This window comes from Micropterus dolomieu, linkage group LG17 (assembly GCF_021292245.1).
Source record: "Micropterus dolomieu isolate WLL.071019.BEF.003 ecotype Adirondacks linkage group LG17, ASM2129224v1, whole genome shotgun sequence".
NCBI lineage: Eukaryota > Metazoa > Chordata > Actinopteri > Centrarchiformes > Centrarchidae > Micropterus > Micropterus dolomieu.
Window position 1 is genome coordinate 29863581 of NC_060166.1, and position 21815 is coordinate 29885395.

Genomic DNA, 21815 nt, shown 5'->3' on the forward strand with positions numbered 1-21815 from the left:
TCCCTGCCATCCAACATGTCTTTAGAGGAGAGTGCTTTGAGAGACATGGCTGAGAGTGAGACGGATTGCTCTGAGGGACTGGGTGAAGTTGTCCTGGGGCGTATTGCCAGTTTACCTCTGGACCCATTTCCACCCAAAGACTTCAGAGGGAAGTTTAAAAAGATGCGCCATAAGAAGAGGCCCACCATTCTTGAAAGTAGGTACTGCTTTGACTCAATGAAGCTGTGGTGATCAGCTCAAGAATTCTGTTTTTTAATCATTTTTGGAGAATGTGGTGCAGGGGCAATACCAGCATTCAGCTACTACCACCATCACTTTGTGAAATGCCTCACCTCCCCGCTGTATTTGTCATAGTTACCTACGAATCTGATGGCTTGTTAATAATGGAGTCAGACAGTAGGAGAGTACATCACACAGATTTTGATATTGTGTAGTTGCGCTCATTATGACAAATTAGCATTCTTTGCATCTGACCTCACTTGAAATAAATATGTCAGCAAAAATGAGAAGAAGATGGACAAACTAGTGGCGCCAGGGCCAGAGAATAAGAGTAAGAGGGAGTCAAGTGTTTGAGCTTGATAACCACAAACATGGCTGAGCTGGACAGACATAACTCACATTCCTAACCTCCATCAGAGCTTGATAATGCTTTTAATAAGTACTTAATGTGTCAGAGCCTTCGCCCACGTAAAGCCTAATTAAGGAAAAATGTTTACAATAATTTTGTAACATTATTTTGTGACACTGATCCTATCCAGGCTGCCAGCAGACTTTCACTTCTTTGTGCTGAAATGTTTGGCAGCAGTTATGCCGACAAGTATAGAGATATCCAGATAAGCCAGTATGCCATAAACACCATACCGGTATTAAGGTTTCTTCATCGTGGCATTAGGTCAGATATTTTCACAATATCCACTCTTGGCTGATGATGTGGTGTGATACAAAAATTAAGTTATATTTTCTGGTAGATTAATTAAATAGCCGTCCGATCTGCTTCGACAGTTTGTAAAATGTAAAAGTCAATGTAAAAGTCTGCTTCATGGCGTTATAGCAGAGTCACCTCAAATCTCTCTGAGCGACAATTCCATTAGACAAGTTGTTACTGCTTCTAAAATAATATGAAGTTGGCCTGTCAGGCCAAGAGAGGCCCGTAAACCTCATACCCTCACTGTTTTGAATTAGGAGGAAGAGTCAGTCATATAAACTTTTTTACTATGTGACTATGCAGTGTGGAACCTTTCGTGAATAGGACATTAGTCATTTAATTTAATTTAGTTATGTACGTTTTTTTAGAGTTGACACACAAAAGTGTATCCAAAAAATCCTGAATGTATACGTAATTTCAACTGTGTTGTGATTTTTGACTCATAACACTGTTTCATATTCATATTTTAGAATCATAAAGGTCACCAACAGTGTGGTTCGTGTTTTTGTGCTTATTTTTTTTCAAACTTTAACTCTAGTCTGAGACATCTCCATCTGTCCGCCTCTACTTTGACTTTTTCCTTTTTAGTTTAATAATTACATAACCGTTTGCCCTTCAGAGGGCCTCTTACTACAAGTCAGGCTGACCAGATTATAACTGATGGATACGGTGGGGAAGTAAACTGTGTTTGTTCAGTGTTTAAAGAATCCATTTTAGCTGATCTCTGTATTCAGTAAGGACCCATAATAGGTCCCATAATAGGTGACCATAATAGGCCGAGCTATTGCCCGTAATTAGTTGCATACCTTATCGTTGTTTGTGTTCATATTTGATCTGACGCACATCTGTCTGCAAGCAGGATGACATACAGTACATGTAATAGGTGAAATATTTCTTGCTGAAACTGCCCTGATCATATCTAAGAAAAGAGTCGCTTTGCAGAACCCTCAACTTTTCATCCTGTGAAAAAACGAGAGCACTGGTAACTTCCAGAGAGAAGTGATTGTAAAGTTTGTGCTCTAACCCTCACAATGATATACAATCCAGTTAAAATATTGTCTTATTGTATTGTGCTCACCCTGACTACGTGGTGGTTACTCTGAGGTGAGGAGATGTTTGCTGATAGGGCGAACAAAAATACACCACAGATGAACTCAGCAATAACAGACATGAATTTGTCTGAATAGTAGTAGTGATATGAGATAATGTGAGATTGCCACCAAATATATAATCACCATTTGAGTTGTGATAGTGTCAGCACCACTTTACGTAAGCTCTGAGAGCTGCTTTCTTTTTGTACTAGTTGCAGTGTCTATAGCAACCTCAAAGCAAAAAAAAGCAAAGCCACATACTGTCCCACCCACGTTGTTTATTCTTCAATTTATTCTTCAATTGCTATTTAAAAAATGATTGTTGCATTGTTATGACATTACTCACAAAAAACCCTTGTGAAAAAACATTCTAAACTTAGTCAATGAAATCTTCCCTTGCAGCCATTTCCCTTTAATACAGAACTTCTCTGCGAAGTGAGAACATTGTCACCAGTAATCCAGTTTTGGACATATTTAAAAAAAAAAAATGTCAGCATAACAAGTTGGAAAAACAGCCCTTGTAAATGATGTCACAAGTCAAAAGAGCACTTTTGTATAAGGTTTGTTTAGTGTTTTTGCAAAAATAAAAGCAAAGTCACTGGTGTGGGAAGGAGGCTGGAATGGGCCCAATGGAAGGCAGTGGTGCTGTGAGCTCTTCCATTGGAATGGAAGCAGAAAAGAAATGTCCTGTACGGCTATACTTACAGACACCAGATCGCCACAGGAGCAGCCGAGTATGCTGTCTTGGGTGTAGTCAGGACGCCTGAGACCCTGAAATATGTGTTTACCAAACACTGCAACCAGTGATGGCTTCTCCATCATAGTGTATTACGTAATGAAGGTCAAGTGGCTGTCACTTGATGGACAGAAAGAGTTCTGATAGGATTATACTAAGAGCGCTGAGAGGCAGTAGAGGAAAGGGGATTGGAGGATGTGTTTTACAGTCCATATGGCTGCCGACATGACACGCATCTGCTTTTTACATTGATAAATGTTGTGAATATTCAGTTTAATTGTAAATATGTCCAGAAAATGGGATTTTTATTTAGTTAGAGTGTAATAAGATTCATTTAAAGATGGAAATCTACTGGTTCCTCTACACATTGATCAACTCCTTATAGGGTGAAAATACAGATGTAACACTTTTTGGACGTGTATGTGTTTGAGTTTGTGTGTGTGGAAGAGAGACACTTCTTAGCCTGTTTGCATTGTCCCCTTGGGAGCACCACCATGCTCAGGGTGTTTCCAGGATGGCAATGATGTAATGATAATAATAATAAGCCCCTGCGCCAATGTAGAACCCTTGTGTGCAGCTAGTCCTGTCTGCTTACTGACTTCAATTTAGTGTCTTCTTCTTTCCACTGCTCTCCCAGATGTTCCCTGTGACGTGTCATACTTCCCGCGTTCTCCATCTCCTCTGTCAGTGGTGGCAGCCCGTCAGATGCTCCCAGTGATGCTGAAAGACGCATACGCCCAGTACTGTCATCATTATCAGGCCTTGCACGCAGACAAACAGTAGTTATTATTAACTGCACTCTGCTAAGAGGATTGCTTCCTGCACTCTCAGCCTCCGCGCAGTTATTTAAAGGGAGCTTGCATTGCCGCCCACTGCCTGCTTCAGCTTTAGAGAGAGAGAGAGAGAGAGAGAGAGAGAGAGAGAGAGAGAGAGGGAGAGATGTTAAGAGTGTGACGGGAGAGAAAGGGATGATAGCCAAGGACAGGACACAGGAGGAGGGTTAAAGCAGTGCTAGTGTGTTTTCTCAGGGTCTCGTCAGCACAGCATTGTGTGCGTCACAGAGAGGTGACAGCAGGCGCTACCTGCTGGTCCCAGCTCAGCTGCTGCTGCTGCTGCTGCTACTGGAGGGAAACCACAACTAGAGGGGGGGGCACTCAACAGGAAGCTGCAGCCATGGCCAGCCAGCAGGACTCAGGCTTCTTTGAAATCAGCATCAAATCCTTGCTGAAATCGTGGAGTGGCAGTGAGTAGCAGTTTGTCTCTTGTTGTTGTGGTTTTTGTACTCAGCTGACAGAGCTGACTGACTGAGGCTGCAACTCTACTGGGAGCTTGACTTTATAGCCTCTTTGTCCTGTTGTGGTCCATGACGGGGATGTGCTTTTGTTGCTGGTTGCAGATTGAGCTAAGCGTGATTTTATTGTTCGACATGCCAGTGCTGCAAACTGATGATACTTTTAGCAACAGACCACCTCACTCCAAAAGGCTTTTAATTGTGTTATAGCAACAGCTGCAGACGTAACTCCAAGTATCTCTTAGTAGAAGTTGCTCATTAAACACAGGCACACAATACTGTGGTACAGTTAACATCTTCTCAGATGATACTGTGCACTATATGTTCTGCTAATGGTGATTCAGCATCTAATTTCTTCTGCTTCTCTTTGAATTCTGGCCTTATTTTACTTTACGTCTGAGTCTCTGACAGAGTCTAAATAGCTCTTATTAAGTGCAAGGACACAGTAATAGGATTAGTGGAGGTTGAGCTTGGTTGCATAGTCTGCAGAGCTCACAGCACCACTGCCTTCCATTGAGCCCATGAGGATGGGATAGGATCTCCCTCTGCATCTATTTTATGTAAGATATGAGAGGTGGACTATAAATATGGACTCCATTTGGAACAGAAAATGTAAAAACAAGCAGTAGCACCATAGCCAATAAAGCAGTTGCAGTATAGATTCCCAATTGCAATTTAGTAACTAAAGCCATTCTGACATGCACCGATGCTTGGCTGCATCTCTGAGGCAGCATGGTAGCTTGTTAATAGGCTATGTATTGAACCTGAATGTAAAGAGATACCATAGATTAACATGCTGTCCCTGTTTACACACTCATCATTGAGCCATCTCCTGATGATGTTGCATAATCTTCAGAGTGGGTCACTTTGCTGATGAAGGCACAGGCAGTCATTGTTCAGCAGCGTCCCACGGCTATGCATTTAACATTTTCATTAAATATGTGATCTCCTAATCTCATCTTTCTGCCCCCCTTTACATGAGCTGTTACATAATGAATCACAAGATGGCAACAGAGACAGTGTAGTTAATGAAAAACTAATCTAAAAACTGTTTATTTCTAGACATATTGACTGCTGATATTCAAAGATAGAAACATTAATTTTCCAATTAATTTTTGAATATACTAGAATTGATCAGGTTTGTGTGCATGCATGTGCATGGAAACAACAGTATGTGTTTCCCTGCTGTCTATTAGACACTGTTTGCGCTGTGACCACAAGGTAAACAAAGTCAAGGCCCTTTAGACACTGGCCTCTCACAAATCAGTGTTTCCAGATCGAATAAAACAGTGACAACCAGCAGCACAGAGCTGGCATTGTGCATCAGAGGCGTCAAGTCTGGTGTTCAAATTGCCTGAAGGCCGGTCCACTATCAACCAATCAGAGCATGAGATGAGCTTCAGAGAGCCGAGCACAGCAGGGCTCTCCTGATGAGCAGTCAAATGTGTTGATGTTCAGTTCAGTTGCCATTGATTTTCTATTATGAAATGTAATTATGCATATTTTTTGTTTAGTTTAGTGGATTTCTGTCACATTTGAGCAAGGTTTAATAATAATTCTTCTTCCAGGCTTTTAGCTTTGTGCAATTGAGTATGCAGTGCAATGCTTGGTTTTTCAAAAGCTGAAAATATTTTTTCAACAGTGAATAAAATTGCAGGAGCTATACATAGTCGAATCCCTTCCGTTTAGCTGGAAGAGACAGATGCGGGCGTTTTAACAGGGACTTATATAAATGGCCTGAAACGCTCACAGCTCACAGCAGGCAGCAGTTTCCAGCATGATGTCAGCTTGCTAAAACAGGGCTGATGGTCAATAGTTTGAGACTGACATTTTAATCTGCTTTTCACAGAGTTCTGTAATCACTCTCTCACTCTCTCCAATTTTTTTTGAGACACTCAAACTGTGAACTTGTCATAATATATTAGCATTAGGATGTTGTTGCTCCATTGGATCCAGCTGTTGCCTCCTCTTTTGATAAATATTGCGGAAAAAATAGTTTAGCTTCAACTCCCGACAGCATTCCAGGACATTTGAGGCAATCACTGTCGAAATTAGACAGTTGTTTTAGGTATCCATGAACTGTTTTAACAAATTAAGTCATAGATTAAATATATAAGCTCTAGTGACTTATTGGGTTTCATTTTAATATGGAAGTACATGTATAGTCAGTGTGGCACATCTGATCTGTTAACAGGGAGTCTGGATGTTTCCTTTGACCTAAAACTTTATGATCTAAACCAGCCAACAAAATTTTCCCACTTGTTACGTTATGTGACGCAAACTTTTTATTTATTTAACGGCCACTTTTAGTGGAGCCTCTACAATAAGAACAGTGTCCCTTTTTCACAGTCTGAAAGGATAATATATAAAATACTGTACTACAGAGGATGAGGAGAGGATTAAATAGTAATGTTTTGCAATTTCAAAGCTTGTATTGCCCACTACTCTCTCACAGAAATGCAGAGTCAATGTTTCTCACAGCATCTGGACATCGAGCTCCCAATAGTCTGTGTTGACATTGGAATTTCTGGTCCAGTTAAGGAGGTCAATGGGATCTAAATATCCACCCACTCTGTTCACAAACGACTGATGAAGTGGTTGTTTACTCAGTGGGACAGTCTCTGTGGATGTATATAGGGAACTGCGCTTTTTGGACGTGTATGTGTTTGAGTTTGTGTGTGTGTAAGAGAGACACTTGTTAGCCTGTTTGCATTGTCCCCTTGGGAGCACCACCATGCTCAGGGTGTTTCCAGCATGGCAATGATGTAATGCACGCACACTGTGCCCGAGCTCCTTGTTTGCAGAGTCACATGTCGTGTCTGAGTCTTCGTACAGCGCCCAGAGCAGCAGAAAGGGTTTGATAAGCACACTGCTTGCTTTCTTCACCTCCCATGTCCAGTTTAAGTCATTGACATGGAATAATTATGATGATGTTGATTTGATTTTATCAAACATGTTATGCCCTGTGAAATGTTCATTATCATGTGTTTGCATCCAAATTCTCTGTTGCTGGGAAGTTGCTTAAAAATCTGATATTTTCCTAGTGTGCTTTAATGACTATTGTGCTTGAAGAAGTATTTAATGTGTTTACACTCTGGTGGTCTGTGCCTCGTGCTTTAGGATCACAGAGGTGGAGGAAAGGGGAGGGCTGCTCTGTCAGTATAATGTGTACCCCGGGATAAATATAGCCACACAACTATGCCACCATAGCATGTTGGACCTCATCACTGTGCTGTGCCTCAGCTAAAAATGCCTGCCTGACCTTCACTCTTGGAAGGCACTGGTTGGTCACAAGGCTAGAGGAAGCCATAGCAAAAGCAGTCAGAGAGTGAGAGAGAGATCTAGAGATTGCGTGGTCTCCCGTACCAAACACAACTCCCACTTTTTAAAACACACCCGCCGTTGGCTCTGTGCACCATGGAAACTATGCCCAGCAGGACAGACCAGCTGACACACAAGACATGGATGTTGGTGGATTTTACTAGCAAGCATTTGTCTTGATTGAGGACAACCCTGGATACCATAACCTCCTTCCCCACTATGGACGGGACGGCTGTGTGCTGGAGTAAGGCCAGCGTCATCAGCTTCATCAAGGGTCTGGGTAGGTGCTGAGTTGGCACGAGTGAGGGAAGCGTGTTCTGAAAGTCACACATGCTGGGCATTCCATGAAAGATATCCAAACGCTTCATGTCCTGGACAGATCTGGAGAAGGAGACCTGTTTACTACATGTGTCTCTAGCATCTCTAAAAAAATGTTGATTGGAACTTTTCTCAGATATTTGCTTTGCTTTCTTGTTTGTGCTCTGCACAGCATGTGCTGTAAAATCTTAATTCCTCCATTCATTTAAAGCAGTTTAGGCAATTTATTAGAGCTGTTTTGATCCTCTCAACCTTTGATCTGCAAGAAAATTGATGTTTCTGCGTTAATCTTTGTTTGGCAGGCTACAGAAGTCATCAAATTAAATTACCAGTTATTGACATCTCTGTTTATTACACTGTGTAGTTTTTTGTCTTGTGACAACTTGAACATGAATTACTTACATTTCAAGGCTCATGCATGTGTTGTGCTTAAGCATGATTGACAGGCTAACATATATACTTGTTAATTCTACACTGATTAACAGAACAGACCAAAAGCTAAAGATGTTTTTAAAGATTTTTTTAAATGAATAACCTCCTTTAAGACATGCTTTGGATTTCTACATTGTATTTGTGGTATAAGTGTTACAACCTCCAGAGTGGCCATCTCAGCCTTGTTCAGTAATAGTTCATTTAGCCAGTCAACATTTGATATTAAACAAATATGTAGCAAGGCTGAGGTGTTTTTATATCCTGTGATATGTTTTGTAAACTATAATTTAACCCATTTTTAACAAGGATTTTAAACTTTGGAGACTGCGAATTTTGATTTGTAATTTAAAAGTAAAGAAAACAAAAGTTACTGCTCCTGATTTATTTATTACATGCACATTGCACACACACACACACACACACACACACACACACACACACACACTCTTTTACACTCAGAATGCAGTAGCTGAAGAAAATGCGTTTTTCATTTTGAGGCAGTATGTCTTTTCTGTCCGTCCCAGTACCTCTCTGAATATTTTACACATCACATTTAAAGCAGTTTATGAGGTGGACGTGCAGTTAAGGATTATAGAGTTTCAGGCTAAACAAAAATCTCATAGTTCTAATGAGATGTTTGTATGTAGGTTTTTACTATATTTAGCACTTTTGTGTCTGGAGAGTGTAACACTGAGGTAAATTTTAACTTGTGTGTTAGTTTGTAGAATTTTATGGCCTAAGCCAAGCCATCAGTAATTAAACGTGAGCCACATCACAACACTAGCTGAAGGATGGTCACATGCACAAGATTTTTGCTTCCCTCAAAGGGCAATGACATCTTTGGTATGAAATGAAAACACCAGCTGCTGGCCATGGTGTTTTAATTTCCATATGTGCTGTGTTCACTGTAGCAGTTAGGAAAGAAAGAGCAGACCAGGGGCAAGCCGGTGCCCTTTGGACAGTCTCCCCTCAGGAATGTTCAACATGTTGGGAACTTTTATGTCCATGTTTGGAAACTTCTCAGTAATACTCTATTCGGTGATCTCTCTTTGTAAACAGATCTGTGGCTGATCCTGTCCCACTCATTTGTGCTTGAATTGGCAATGTTAGACCTAACAAAATTGCTTCCCATCTTTTGCTGTTTGTGTCATTCCCGCAGCCTCGCCCGTGGGGAACGGATACAGTAAACCCCCCATCCCTCCAGTCTGCTGTCCTCAGGGAGAGAAGGGTCCCCCAACCATGATGCCCATCAGCATCGACCCGGAGAGCAAGCCGGGCGAGTACGTCCTCAAGAGTTTGTTCGCAAACTTCACCACCATGTCAGAGCGCAAGATCCGCATCATCATGGCAGAGCCGCTGGTGAGTCTGCAAAGACTGACAGGCTAAAGCGTTACTGTTTTTTAAGTCTAGTGGTGATTGGTTGTTGTTGCTCTTTCTCTTTTTAAAGATGTGTGGAGATTGTTTAGTGTGTTTTGCTTCAGAAGTTGAGACAAAATAAAAAAAACAGGCCTCCTAACCTTTTTTTTTTACCTGTAAACCCTTAATACAAACCCATATCTACCTGCAACCTCTCATCAAAGGTTGCATGTCCGTGAGTTATATGTAGTTTAATCAAAGTTTGAGTAAAGTTGTTTGTAGATTGTCCCATTTGAATACTTGAGGCTGGTAAAACTGTGAAATGTTTTTTTTTTTTTCTTGTTTGCTGCCCTATTAATCATCTCGCGACCCCTTATGGGTGTCCTGACCCCCAGGTTGTGAACCACTATAACAAGGTCAGACGAGAAGTCTGGTAGACAGGCCCACAATAGCTTGTTTGACAGTAATGAATTACAAACAGTAGTGAGGGCTGAGAAAGAATAAGGGACATTAACACATCTGTTACATTACACTGCATACAGAAATACAAAACCGTAATGAGCCTTTAAAGCCTGTTAAGGACAATACTAACGACGAGCAGTAATGATTCTGAATGTGGAAAAACCAGCAAGGAGACTGAACATTTTTATTGATTTCAGCACTGTATAACATCTGGTTGTTCTAAACACTGTAATAAATATCTTACAACTTCATAAAAATAAATACTCGTGGATGATGGATGACGTGGAATGAACTTGCTACAAACTCACTTCTGTCCCATTTCCCGCCTGAGGTCAGAGTCCTGGGCCGCTGTAAATCACCTCAGTACTGTATTCCCTGTTGTCAAACTGGCTTCCGTTGGTGTTCGGCCATGTTCACTGGGAAACTGGTTCCAATGAAAACTAACTGACCAATGAAAATTAGATTGAATAACACTCTTCTTATCAGCAGTTTAGTCAATGGGCAGCCCTAGAATACACACAGTACTGTCTTTTTCAGGTAACTGTCAAATGCCTGATATTTTGATTAGGAAAGTATTTCAGGCAAGTCAGAGGTTTAGGTTGTAAGTAGTATATCTTTTCACTTTATTGTGTTTTGCCTTTGTCTTTATATTATGACTAAAAACACTGATTAATGACACTTTCTAAGAAATTAGATTAAGGTGAACGAGAGATTTTTGTCCAGTAGAGGTTGGACCTGATTGGTAGGGCCTACAGCTATCATAAATAATTCTGACAGACAGTCAGGCAGACAGACAGGCAAGAGCCACTGTGTGTTAATGTGAGCACCACTCACAACCTGCTCCCGGATCTACATTAGTGCTAGTCAGCCAAAACTGATTCATAAGAAAAGGACACTTCCAAGACCCACCAGCAATTATTACAGCTGTATTTCTTCTCACAAGTTATTAAAATAATATTTGGCTTCAGTGTAGGCAAGCAACAAATTAATCAACTTAAATGTACCCTACTCAAAACAAACATTAAACCAAAAGACACATTTCTTACCCATGTTACTTAGAAAAACAGGAGAAAAGAGATTAAACAAGGCTTCCACCCACCCCTTCAGATCTCAGGGCGGCTGTAGATTCTTGCATAATACTATTTACAATCAGTTTATGTAGGACGTACTGTCTGATAGACTGTCAGTTTACATGTGGCTGCTATGAACAGGCAGTCTCCAGTTTTAGGGACTGTGATTTATAGGAAGCTGTTTGTCATCCACGGTCTACAGGGAGGTGTTAATTACCACAGGGAAAGTTGTTTCAGTGTAACTCCCTCTAGAGACTGCAGGGAGGATGTCTCTCTTTGTTTTTCCTCTGAGTGGAGAAGTGGCTGAGTAGTTTGTTTTAGCCCAGCATACAGCTGTCCCTTCTGCTAATTCTCAGCATTAAAGTGAATTTGTTTAACTGAGTCCATCATGTTCAGTGATCTGTAGCTCATATAAATGAAATTCAAACTCAAAATTAAATTCTTTATTAATCATACAATGGGTACCCCGCCTTTCGCCCGATGTAAGCTGTACGCAGGATAAGTGGTTGACGATGGATGGATGGATAGGGACAAAGTTACAGCCGCATGGGATAGTACAATGAAAAAACTAAAGATAAATAAAGAAAATGTGAATTAAGAACAGAAACATGATACCTAAGTTGCAGAAAATGGATTTAGTAAAAAAAAAAAAATGCTATAAATCTACAAGGTGATTGAATACAAACCGTGTTGCTGTGTCAGCCTGCAACAAGGGGCAGAAAAATCCTTTAAAGCCCCACAGAGCAAGAGGCATCGGCTTTTCTGTCATTCTAGCACAAACGGGCTCCTCAGGTGCAAGCATTTGTCCAAAAACTAAAAGGTTCATCAGAGCATGGGGCTTAGTTGGCGTTCCATTTACAAGAGAGAGAGAGTGACATTACTATCATCATCCCGCGCAATGTCAATGTCAGACAGACAGTTGGCTTTTTTTGGATTAATCATCAAGTAAGTGACGTGCTGTCATTTGCACTCTGGCTGAGAGACAGCAGAGGGACATATCTGAAAGAGTAGTGAAAAGGTAAAGGACAGCAGATGCTTTGATTTGTGCAAAAACAGATTAGGAGGTAATTGTGGGCTAAGTGTAGATATAAACATGATGTGTGTTTTTTAAATCAGTTTGACAATATGTCAGGCCAATGTTGTCTAATGCTGCATCCTCTGTTAAAGCTGTAAAATATCTTAGAAAACTAAAATGAAACCTTTGTAATAATGTCCTTTGTTCATCTTTATTTTTGATAGCACTTTATGAAGCTGGAATGTTATGTAGCAAAACTAATTCAACACTATACAATTCATGCGCAATGTTTTTATTTGTTGTCAGATACTGTGTAACTATAAGGACTTTAACACAGACCTTAAGAATGCAGAATGTAATTAGTAGTAATAGTTTGGAACCATTTTAAAATAAAGAGGCTTTGGTTATTGTCATTTCTATGATGAACTTTATAGTACACTGACCAGTATTTAGTGATTATATTGAAGATTTACTGTAAGTGGCTGATCATTCCAATCATGTCTTAAATGAACTTAACTAATATCTTAAGGCACCCACGTTCCAAAAAATGAATCAAAACATTTAAATGTTTAAGGAAGATGATAAGTTAATGTATTAGTCTGGTGTTACACATGTTTTCATCCTGGTTTCCAGGTCTTTTAAGATATTTAGTTTTTAACAAAATTCTAAAACTCTCAGGAATGCAGCATGTATCAGGCAGTGCAGAACTTTAATTATATTGACCATCTTCTTAATATCTTAACTCATCCAGCCTTCATTTACTAACAAATAGAATGTGCTACTTTAAAATTATAAACAAAGTCAAGAAACCATCTACAGCACTGTCCTTACAGCAGGAGAAGTCTTCAACCCAAATCTCTCATGAAGGCCTTTATTTCAGATGATGGAAGATTATAATAATGGGAGCTGTCATGAATGTCCCATCTCTATATCTGACCCTGACTGCTCAGGCCTGGCATCAGACTGATGGCTCTCTCATTAGCTGGGCTGTAATGAGTCCCTGTTCAAAAATACTCCACAGACTCCTATGATAGGGCGGACAGAGTTATGAGCTTCAGACAAAACTTTAGAGAACTTTGTTTGCAGTTTGAATTTTTCTTACAAATAAGAATACCTACAAAAGTCATAAAATTACTTTCTTTTTGTGTGTGTGTTTATTCAGGAAAAGCCATTAACAAAGTCACTGCAGAGGGGGGAGGATCCTCAGTTTGACCAAGTAAGTGTTTGAAATGCTGGCAAAAAGGGGCTGTTAGCACAAAAAGTGGTATAATTATATAATATAAGTGATGTATTTAGCTGATGAACAGCGCCACTGTTTACTAAACTTACTAAACTGATTTCACCCTTAGAGAAAAGGATGATATGGCATTTTGTGGTTGTATTTTTAATCCCTACGTGTTTTATCATACAACCTGCAGGCGATTGTATAAAAGACCAACATTTCACTGTTTTGCCTCTCCATATGAGCACTAAGGCCAGTCAATCTTAAATACTGCTCTAGTGTGATGCACTGTAATGTGAAAAAGCTAATTGGTGAAAGCCCTGCTCACATCCCAAAAGGTCTTTCAGATTCAGTCAAGGGCAGGAGTGTTTACCTTGAGAGCTGGCACTGACTCTGTGCTAGGTGTGTCCAGCAGGTCTGTGGCTCTGCAGAGAAGGCCCTTTCACAGCCACAGGGGTGTGTTTGTGCTGCTGCGTGAGGCCATTCAGCAGCTACACAGAGCCAGGATTCTTCTCCAGCCTCGTGCTGAATGAAGGGCTCGCTGTGTTCCCCGGCTCAACCAGACTCTCCTCCCTTCCTGTGAGCCCGGCCCATCCCACCCGTTCCTTCCTTTTCCCCCTCCCTCCCCCAAGACTTAGGAGGCTGCCCCATGGGTACCTTGCCCCTCTACATAGTCCACATGAGGACCAGCTCACCCTTCAGTCTTATTTCTCCCCCCGCTTAAAGGCTTCCTCATTTCACCCGGCTCCTTTTATTGTCCAAATTTAGGAAATATGATAAAATATAAATGAATCCTCTTGTGTTTTTTTGTTTAAATTGCTGTACAAATAAACAAAGGAAATACTGATTGCTATCTTTTACTTTGGTATGTTAACTGCATGCATTTGCACAATATATGTCTTGTTCTTCCAGTTGATAAGCACCATGAGCTCTTTGGCTGAGTACTGTCTCCCCTCCATCCTGCGCACTTTGTTTGACTGGTACAAAAGACAAAATGGAATAGAGGAGGAGCTGCACGAGTACCGGCCCAGAGCCAACACCAAGCCCAAAAAGTGAGAATCATTAAATTGATTGCAACAATGTGTCACCACCTGTTTATAATGTAAAAAAAACGAAACAAGGATGAATCTCACATGTACTGTATGATTATAGCAAACCTGTTGCTCTTGTTTTTCTCGCTGACAGTGATGAGCAACAGAGAGATTATCTACTTGAAAGGAGGGATTTGGCCATTGACTTCATCTTCTCTCTTGTTCTTATAGAAGTTTTGAAACAGGTGACTTGTACACAAAAGCTGCTCAATTTATCTTATTATTTTATGATATAAAACTGTTAAAACCAATATATGGTATCTCTCTAAAACAAATAAACTTATTGTGACTGGCAGTGAATATGTTGTTTTCGAACATTCACTCTCATGTTGTTGTGTCTCCTGATTCTCAACTAGATGCCGCTCCACCCGGTCCTTGACAGTTTGGTTAACGAAATCGTTAACTTAGCCTTTAAGCACTTTAGATACAAAGAGGGGTAAGCTCTTGTCTTTTTGCAGCATGGTTCCTTATTTCTGTCGCAATCAGTTTCTCTAAGGTTTGTTTTTCTATGTCCCATGTACCCCACAGGTATCATGGTCCTAACACTTGCAACATGCACACCGTAGCAGACCTTTATGCTGAAATCATAGGAGTATTAGCCCAGTCCAAGTAAGTAGCAAAGACAGCCCTATCGTTATATAATTTAATAATATTGTTTTTCTCTTTCCCATCTGTCTTCATTGGCTATTAAATCTTCATTCTCTGCTCTGTTGGGCATTGGTGTCATGCCACATCGTAATGGTGTGTTACCATTCCTAATACCTTTCTGCAAAACATCCTCAGGTTCAAGAGACTGGAACATAATGTAGGGTCAACACACTTTTGGACAAGTCCCCTTCATACCAAACTAGGACTGGAAATTGATGTCTGTTTATTTGAAGTTTTCAAATCACTGCAGCAGGGAACAAACCCTTTAAATAGAGATATGGTTAGTGAGCACACTGCATACCTTCTCTCAAAAGTGCAGTCTGCTTAATTTCCTGCCGGAGATACTTCAGTGAGAGGCTTTTATAGCGATTATTCTTTCTCTGTGGTCAGGAAAGAACAAAAGAGGTCAAGAATGTTAACTGAATGAACTAAATGTAAAGTGAAATTATAGTTGCATTTGGAGTATCTTGCTGTTTATTCAGAGAGATTGATTCTGTTTTAATACATTTAAATGTGGTTTGTCACTGTTTTTGTCTGTAGAAATGATAACTGCTATATTCAGTTTCTTATGTGTACTCTACTAGTCACTAGTGACGAGATTAAGAGATGCTCATGTGAGCTCCCATGATGAATTATCTTCTAAATTTATACCCGCTGAAAAATCTTATCTCTGGTTAAATTTGGGCAAGAGGTCAGGTGCTAGATGAAGAGTTCATCTTGGGGCACGGAGTCTGCATTTTGAGGCTAAGATGAGGGGATGATATTTTTGGGAGACGTGCTGCCTGAATATTATCACTATATTCTCTCTGCGTCATGACTCCTAGAATGGGTACTTTTTTGTGGAAGTGCTGATTTGGGATTTGTCTGACTGAGCTATGCAGGCATGTCTTTATATAGAATCTCATTTAGTGTCTTTTTTCTCTCAGGTTTCCTGCTGTGAAGAAGAAGTTTATGACTGAGCTAAAAGAGCTGCGACAAAAAGAGCAGAGTCCATATGTAGTCCAGAGTACTATTAGCCTCATCATGGGGGTCAAGTTCTTCCGAATTAAGATGTATCCTGTCGAGGATTTTGAAGCCTCTTTTCAGTTCATGCAGGTAAAATAAACTTCAATAACAGACTAATCTTTCAATCCTTTGAATGGTTCCAAAATATTACCATTAACCTGCCTTGCTACAGTATAAACTTGATATATGTTATACGCTATAGGTTCACACTCTCTTTTCTTTACTCATTTCTTGGCTGTCTATTGATTTTTGTATTAACACCTGACCTAAGTAAGGGCTTATATCACCTTGGTGTAGAAATTGTAGAAAAAATTCACAGGAATGTTAAGATTTTATGCACTTTGACCTTGACTGTGCTTCCTATTAGCTTTGGCATGCAGTTTGTAGATTATATTCAGTTTTGACATACAGTATCAAGTCTGTTTGTTTCCTGGGTAAATCTTCTCTTAACACTCTCTACATGTATAGATTTAAAGTGATATAACATTTTATTGCATGTTGAACCATTTACTTCTCTCTTTTCTGCAGGAGTGTGCCCAATATTTCCTGGAAGTCAAGGACAAGGACATTAAGCACGCCTTGGCTGGTCTCTTTGTTGAAATTTTGGTTCCTGTTGCAGCAGTGAGTTATAATAATAATAATATATAATATAATATTTAATTTAAATTAGAAAAGAGCCCTGCTCAGGAGAGGATTGTGACCGTGTGTGATGTTGTCCTAGGCTGTGAAGAACGAGGTGAACGTACCCTGCCTGAGGAACTTTGTGGACAGCTTATATGACACAACCCTGGACTTGTCCTCCAGAAAGAAGCACTCGCTGGTTAGTACCCAGCAGAAAACAAACTGACACTGTTTGTTGGCCCTGTTTGTTTTTGCACACCTTCGTTGTCACTCCCTCTGCTGCATGCTTAGATTGCTTGAACGCCTGTAGTCTCCTCGGTGAATCCTCAAGCATTTCAAGGTCACTCTTGTGTAATGTTCTCTTAAAACGTCATTGTCCACACTAGAAATAATTTATTTGAGGGAAGACAGGCTGCCATTACAGAGCATAAAAACCCTCTAGTGTCTTCAAAAAAGCATTTCACCTCAGCAGTTCACAGTGAAATGGAAAGACAACAACCCTTATGGAACAGCAGTTTGCTCTTACCGCATCCATATTCCCCTGAGGCAGTGATTATGGCTGAAAGCCACATTTTATGAGCAATGCGACGTCAGCAAAAAGCATAACAAAAGGAGGAAACCTCATTATGTTGTCAAAAGGAAACTGGTTTACATCTTAAATTGCACTTATGCAGATATGGTTGAGGGATAAGTCATAATTCATCATATTATCCACTCCAAGGACAACCTCAAATATTAAATGTGGAGACTGTGTTCAACCTATTTTTAAGTTAGTTTGATGCTACTATATGTTAACAATGCTGTGTATGATAAAAGAGATCTAAACACTAACTGTTCTCTATGCAGGCGTTTTACCCATTGGTGACTTGCCTGCTGTGTGTCAGCCAGAAACAGTTCTTCCTCAACAGATGGCATGTCTTCCTTAACAACTGCCTTTCAAATCTGAAGGTAAAGTATCCTGGAAACCAGCAGCCTTTTATTCAGACTGCAGTGGTCTTTGTTTGGGAGGATTATCTGGATACAAAAAGGTTTTGTACATTCTCGATGGCCAAAATATTTGTCACCACTTGTCAAACAGAGATGTGTTAATCATTTTATTGTATACATGGCATGATAATAGTGCACTGAAATCTTCAGGCAGTAATTATTCTATTAACTATTCTCATCAGTATTTAATATAATACGTATGTAAGCATAGTGTGATTACAGTTATCAACTCTGTATCATCTCTTTTGTTGTATATGAAGATTCTCAGTCATCCAGGTCATAGTTATCCAACGAAGGTTAAAATCAAGGGCAACTGGACTTGGTTGAAGATACTGGAAGACGTTTCGTCCCTCATCCAAACTGCTGAAGAAGTCCTTTGGATGAGGGACGAAACGTCTTCCAGTATCTTCAACCAAGTCCAGTTGCCCTTGATTTTAACCTTCGTTGGATCTCTTTTGTTATATCATAACCTCCAATAAACTGTTACTTTTAGGCTTTGACTTGTTGCAAAGTTGTCCTCTCATTGACATTCTTTTATAATTGTAATGTTATTACAGAGCAGAGACCCTAAAATGGCTCGTGTTGCATTGGAGTCCCTGTATCGACTGTTGTGGGTCTACATGATCAGAATCAAGTGTGAAAGCAACACTGCAACACAGGGGTAAATATCTTGTCACTCTTTGCATGATGTGGTGAGCCAGCCAAGAGGTAGATGTATGGATTGCAGTTTCACTTGTTTTCCTCAGATGTTCATTTCTAGTCAGCATGAATGAGAATTTCTCAATTCATATGTTTTACAGGCTTTTTACAGTAATTTTATCAGTAAATATCTGTAAGAAGGCAATGGGCTGAATTTAGTTGGTACTAAAAATATTTGTGAAAATATTTCTGGATTAACAAAAAGGTTAATTTAAGATGGTATTGGTTTTATTGGCATTTAGAAAAGAGGAATGCTCTGTTGTCTATTTACATACACAGGAGTGCAGGCCAGGGGTCAGGCCTACACTATCAATGGTAACACACAGTGGTAATGGAATCACAAGGCACGACTCAAGGTGGTTCACAAAATAAACAGTTTATTGAACCATGTCCAAAAAAGTCACAGGCAGCATTAACAAAATCACAGAGCAGAAGTCGGAATCAAAAACGGAAAGCTAAGGTCAAAACACTTGAGAGCAGACACAAAAAAATCACTAGGACGCTGACACAAGGGATCAAGTCGAACTGGCACTGATACAAAGGGGAAGTGAGTATTTATACACTAGGGCAGGGGTATTTAAGTAAAATTCAAAGAGGTCCAGTTAGAGAAAATTTCCTGAAGCAAAGGTCCGGAACATCATAACGACTAACTTGCGTTATCATTCAGTGCCATAACGTATAGTTGTATCAGCATATGTTTTTAGTCAGCAGCTGACTGTCAAATCAATAGTATTTACTGGAGGGATAATAAATAATAACTTCTAAATTCTAAATTTAACTAAACTAAAATCAAGTGCCTAATTTAAGAAAAAAATGAAATAAAACGTGTAGCTTGAAGTGTAGTCTCAACCAATTTTACTAATAAACACTCAACACATCTTAACAAATGAACAGCTTTAATACCTCCTCTTCTCTTTCATTCCCTCTTATATACCACTTTCCTACTTTCTCTTGTTAAGTGAGAAATATGAGATCTGGCTAGGATTAGAGATATGAGAAATTCTGGTTATGAACTGCCCGTGGGAGGAATGTACATGTAAGAATTGGTACATTCTTGATTAAAAGCCATGTGAAATCTCTTTTCTCTTTCGCCTACTCTGTCCGTGTGTGTTTCCAAAACATCTCTGGTGTATCTCACGGACTCGACTTGCAATGCTTATCGGAATGCACAGACTTGATTGGCTGAGCAGCATCACATGAGACGATTGGAACACATGCAATTGGTCTGTGAGTTTCCTGGGCCGCTAAAACAGTACAGTAAATGCTAGAAAAGCTGTGCGGGTTAAAATAGAAACAAGGTAGTAATTCTCAATAATAAATCGGCTGTAGGTCGAGGGTCCGGAGAGGACGGCTGCTGGGTCAGGATCTGGACCGCGGTGCGGCAATTAATGAGCTCTGCACTAGGTCCTGGGAGACAACGAGGCACAGGTGGAGCACATTAGGGTGGGGACAGGTAATCGCACAGGGCAGGAGGGCAGACAAAGAACTAAAAAGAGACAAGATGGTAAGTTCCAACAGACAGGAAGTGGTTGCAGACATAAAGCTGGACACAATAATCTAACTGCAGGAGCTGGGCATGACATACACCAGGTTTATCATCAGCTTACAGGCGTTATTATAACATAAGAAATCCCAAATGGGTCAAGCCAGACTTTTAATAAGTGTTAATTAGCCCAGTATGAACATGCCTTAAAATAAACCTTCTTTCAAGTAATAGAGGTGTCTACAAAACAATTAAATACAGGGCCGGTAATTTTACTCCACTTAACAACTGCTTAAATGCTTGTCAAAGGTATCCGCATAATGCGTTCTCTCCTCTGGGTCCACAGTCGTCTCAACACTATTGTGACAACACTTTTCCCCAAAGGCTCCCGCAGTGTGGTACCAAGAGACATGCCTCTCAATATCTTTGTCAAAATCATCCAGTTTATTGCACAGGTAAACATAATTATGTCTCACACTGTCACACAAATGATATGCCATGTAACTCCAAGTTAAAACCAATATATGGTATCTCTCTAAACCTTGAGATGACATCATATCAAACACATGTTTACACCTTATTTCATTACAGGAACGACTTGATTTTGCCATGAAGGAGATTATCTTTGACCTTCTTTGTGTTGGGAAGCCCACAAAAGCCTTTAGTCTTAATCCAGAGGTACGCATTTAACATTTACTTACCTTACATGGATGCATATTTCAAAAATTACTTACAGATATGTGTATGTTATAATGTAAATTTTAAATCCTAAACATAGTGTTGTTGTGGTTACAACTTTATGTCACAGCATTTAACTGAATTGTATTGCAGCAAAGCTATTGAAAATATGCATATAATAACCTACTGTTGCTAGGTAAATTCCTGTAACTGTAGTAACTGCTGGTACAATTGATTTTTTTCTGCTGAAGTGGTGTTTCAGTGTCTCCAGCAGACTAATAATGCAGTATTAGAAATTGATAACAGACAGTTGAACTTTAAGTTTCTTTTCTGTGCAGAGAATGAATATTGGTCTGAGAGCATTCCTGGTCATAGCTGATAAACTGCAGCAGAAGGACGGCGAGCCTCCTATGCCTAACACTGGTTGCACTCTACCCTCTGGGCATACACTCCGAGTGAAGAAGACATACCTGAGCAAAACCTTGACAGATGAGGAGGCCAAAGTCATTGGTGAGTTAGACAGATGTTGAAAATATCATGCTTTTGCAGACTTACATAGCCGTGACAGCTTTAGCATCACTTTTGGAATGAGATGGGTATTTGCAGATGAGTAATAGTGATGGCAACAGTTCTTCCTTTGTCATCTTCTCCAGGGATGTCACAGTATTATTTTCATGTGAGAAAGGCTATTGACAACATCCTCAGACACCTAGACAAGGAGGTGGGACGCTGCATGATGATGACCAATGCTCAGATGTTGAACAAGGAGCCTGAGGACATGATTACGTAAGTGTACACATCATCATCCTAACTGCCAAAACATTTCAAGAGTGACTCAGCAAAGAAGTGTTAAAAGTGGTTTCAGCCCCATCATTAACTCAACCATAACTTAATTAACTCCACATGACAATCTTGTTATTTATCACATTCACAGTTATTTATCACACTGATCACAATTGAACACATTGAAAGATAATTTTTTGCTGTTTAACTCAAACTCTTTCCTTTTTAGGGGTGAAAGGAAGCCCAAGATTGACTTGTTCAGGACCTGTGTCGCTGCCATTCCTCGCATCCTGCCTGACGGGATGTCTAAGCCAGAGCTCATAGACCTGCTCTCTCGGTGAGTCTGTTTGGCAATGCCCCTTTTTAAGGCATACAAAGCACTGGCAGAAACACTGTCTCACTGTCTGACAAGATAATTAACTGGAGATCTAATCAAGTGTTATTAATGTTTGTTTGAGGAAACAAACTTGCACCATGCAGGGAAAGAACAAGAATTTCCTGCTACCCCAGTTTTTCTCTAACCTCAGTTTGTTGTTTAATTGTTTGCAGCCAACTATAATGTTATTTTATTAAGCTACACT

General features: G+C 40.0%; 1 protein-coding gene across 2 annotated transcripts in view; it reads left to right on the forward strand.

Annotated features, from left to right (window-relative positions):
- LOC123985755 (protein furry homolog) overlaps window positions 1–21815 on the forward strand; it is a 51584-nt gene continuing 29769 nt past the window's right edge. Inside the window, exons 1-17 of one of the 2 annotated variants that reach the window (XM_046073601.1) lie at window positions 1–196; window positions 9274–9473; window positions 13180–13233; window positions 14152–14291; window positions 14425–14515; window positions 14687–14766; window positions 14859–14939; window positions 15905–16073; window positions 16512–16604; window positions 16705–16803; window positions 17451–17552; window positions 18149–18252; window positions 20120–20228; window positions 20365–20451; window positions 20790–20961; window positions 21105–21237; window positions 21464–21571. In XM_046073601.1, coding sequence (XP_045929557.1) covers window positions 16–196; window positions 9274–9473; window positions 13180–13233; window positions 14152–14291; window positions 14425–14515; window positions 14687–14766; window positions 14859–14939; window positions 15905–16073; window positions 16512–16604; window positions 16705–16803; window positions 17451–17552; window positions 18149–18252; window positions 20120–20228; window positions 20365–20451; window positions 20790–20961; window positions 21105–21237; window positions 21464–21571 — 2003 coding nt within the window. In that variant the 5' untranslated portion in view covers window positions 1–15. The remainder of the gene's footprint in view (window positions 197–9273; window positions 9474–13179; window positions 13234–14151; window positions 14292–14424; window positions 14516–14686; window positions 14767–14858; window positions 14940–15904; window positions 16074–16511; window positions 16605–16704; window positions 16804–17450; window positions 17553–18148; window positions 18253–20119; window positions 20229–20364; window positions 20452–20789; window positions 20962–21104; window positions 21238–21463; window positions 21572–21815) is intronic. The other variant, XM_046073602.1, reaches the window with a different exon arrangement.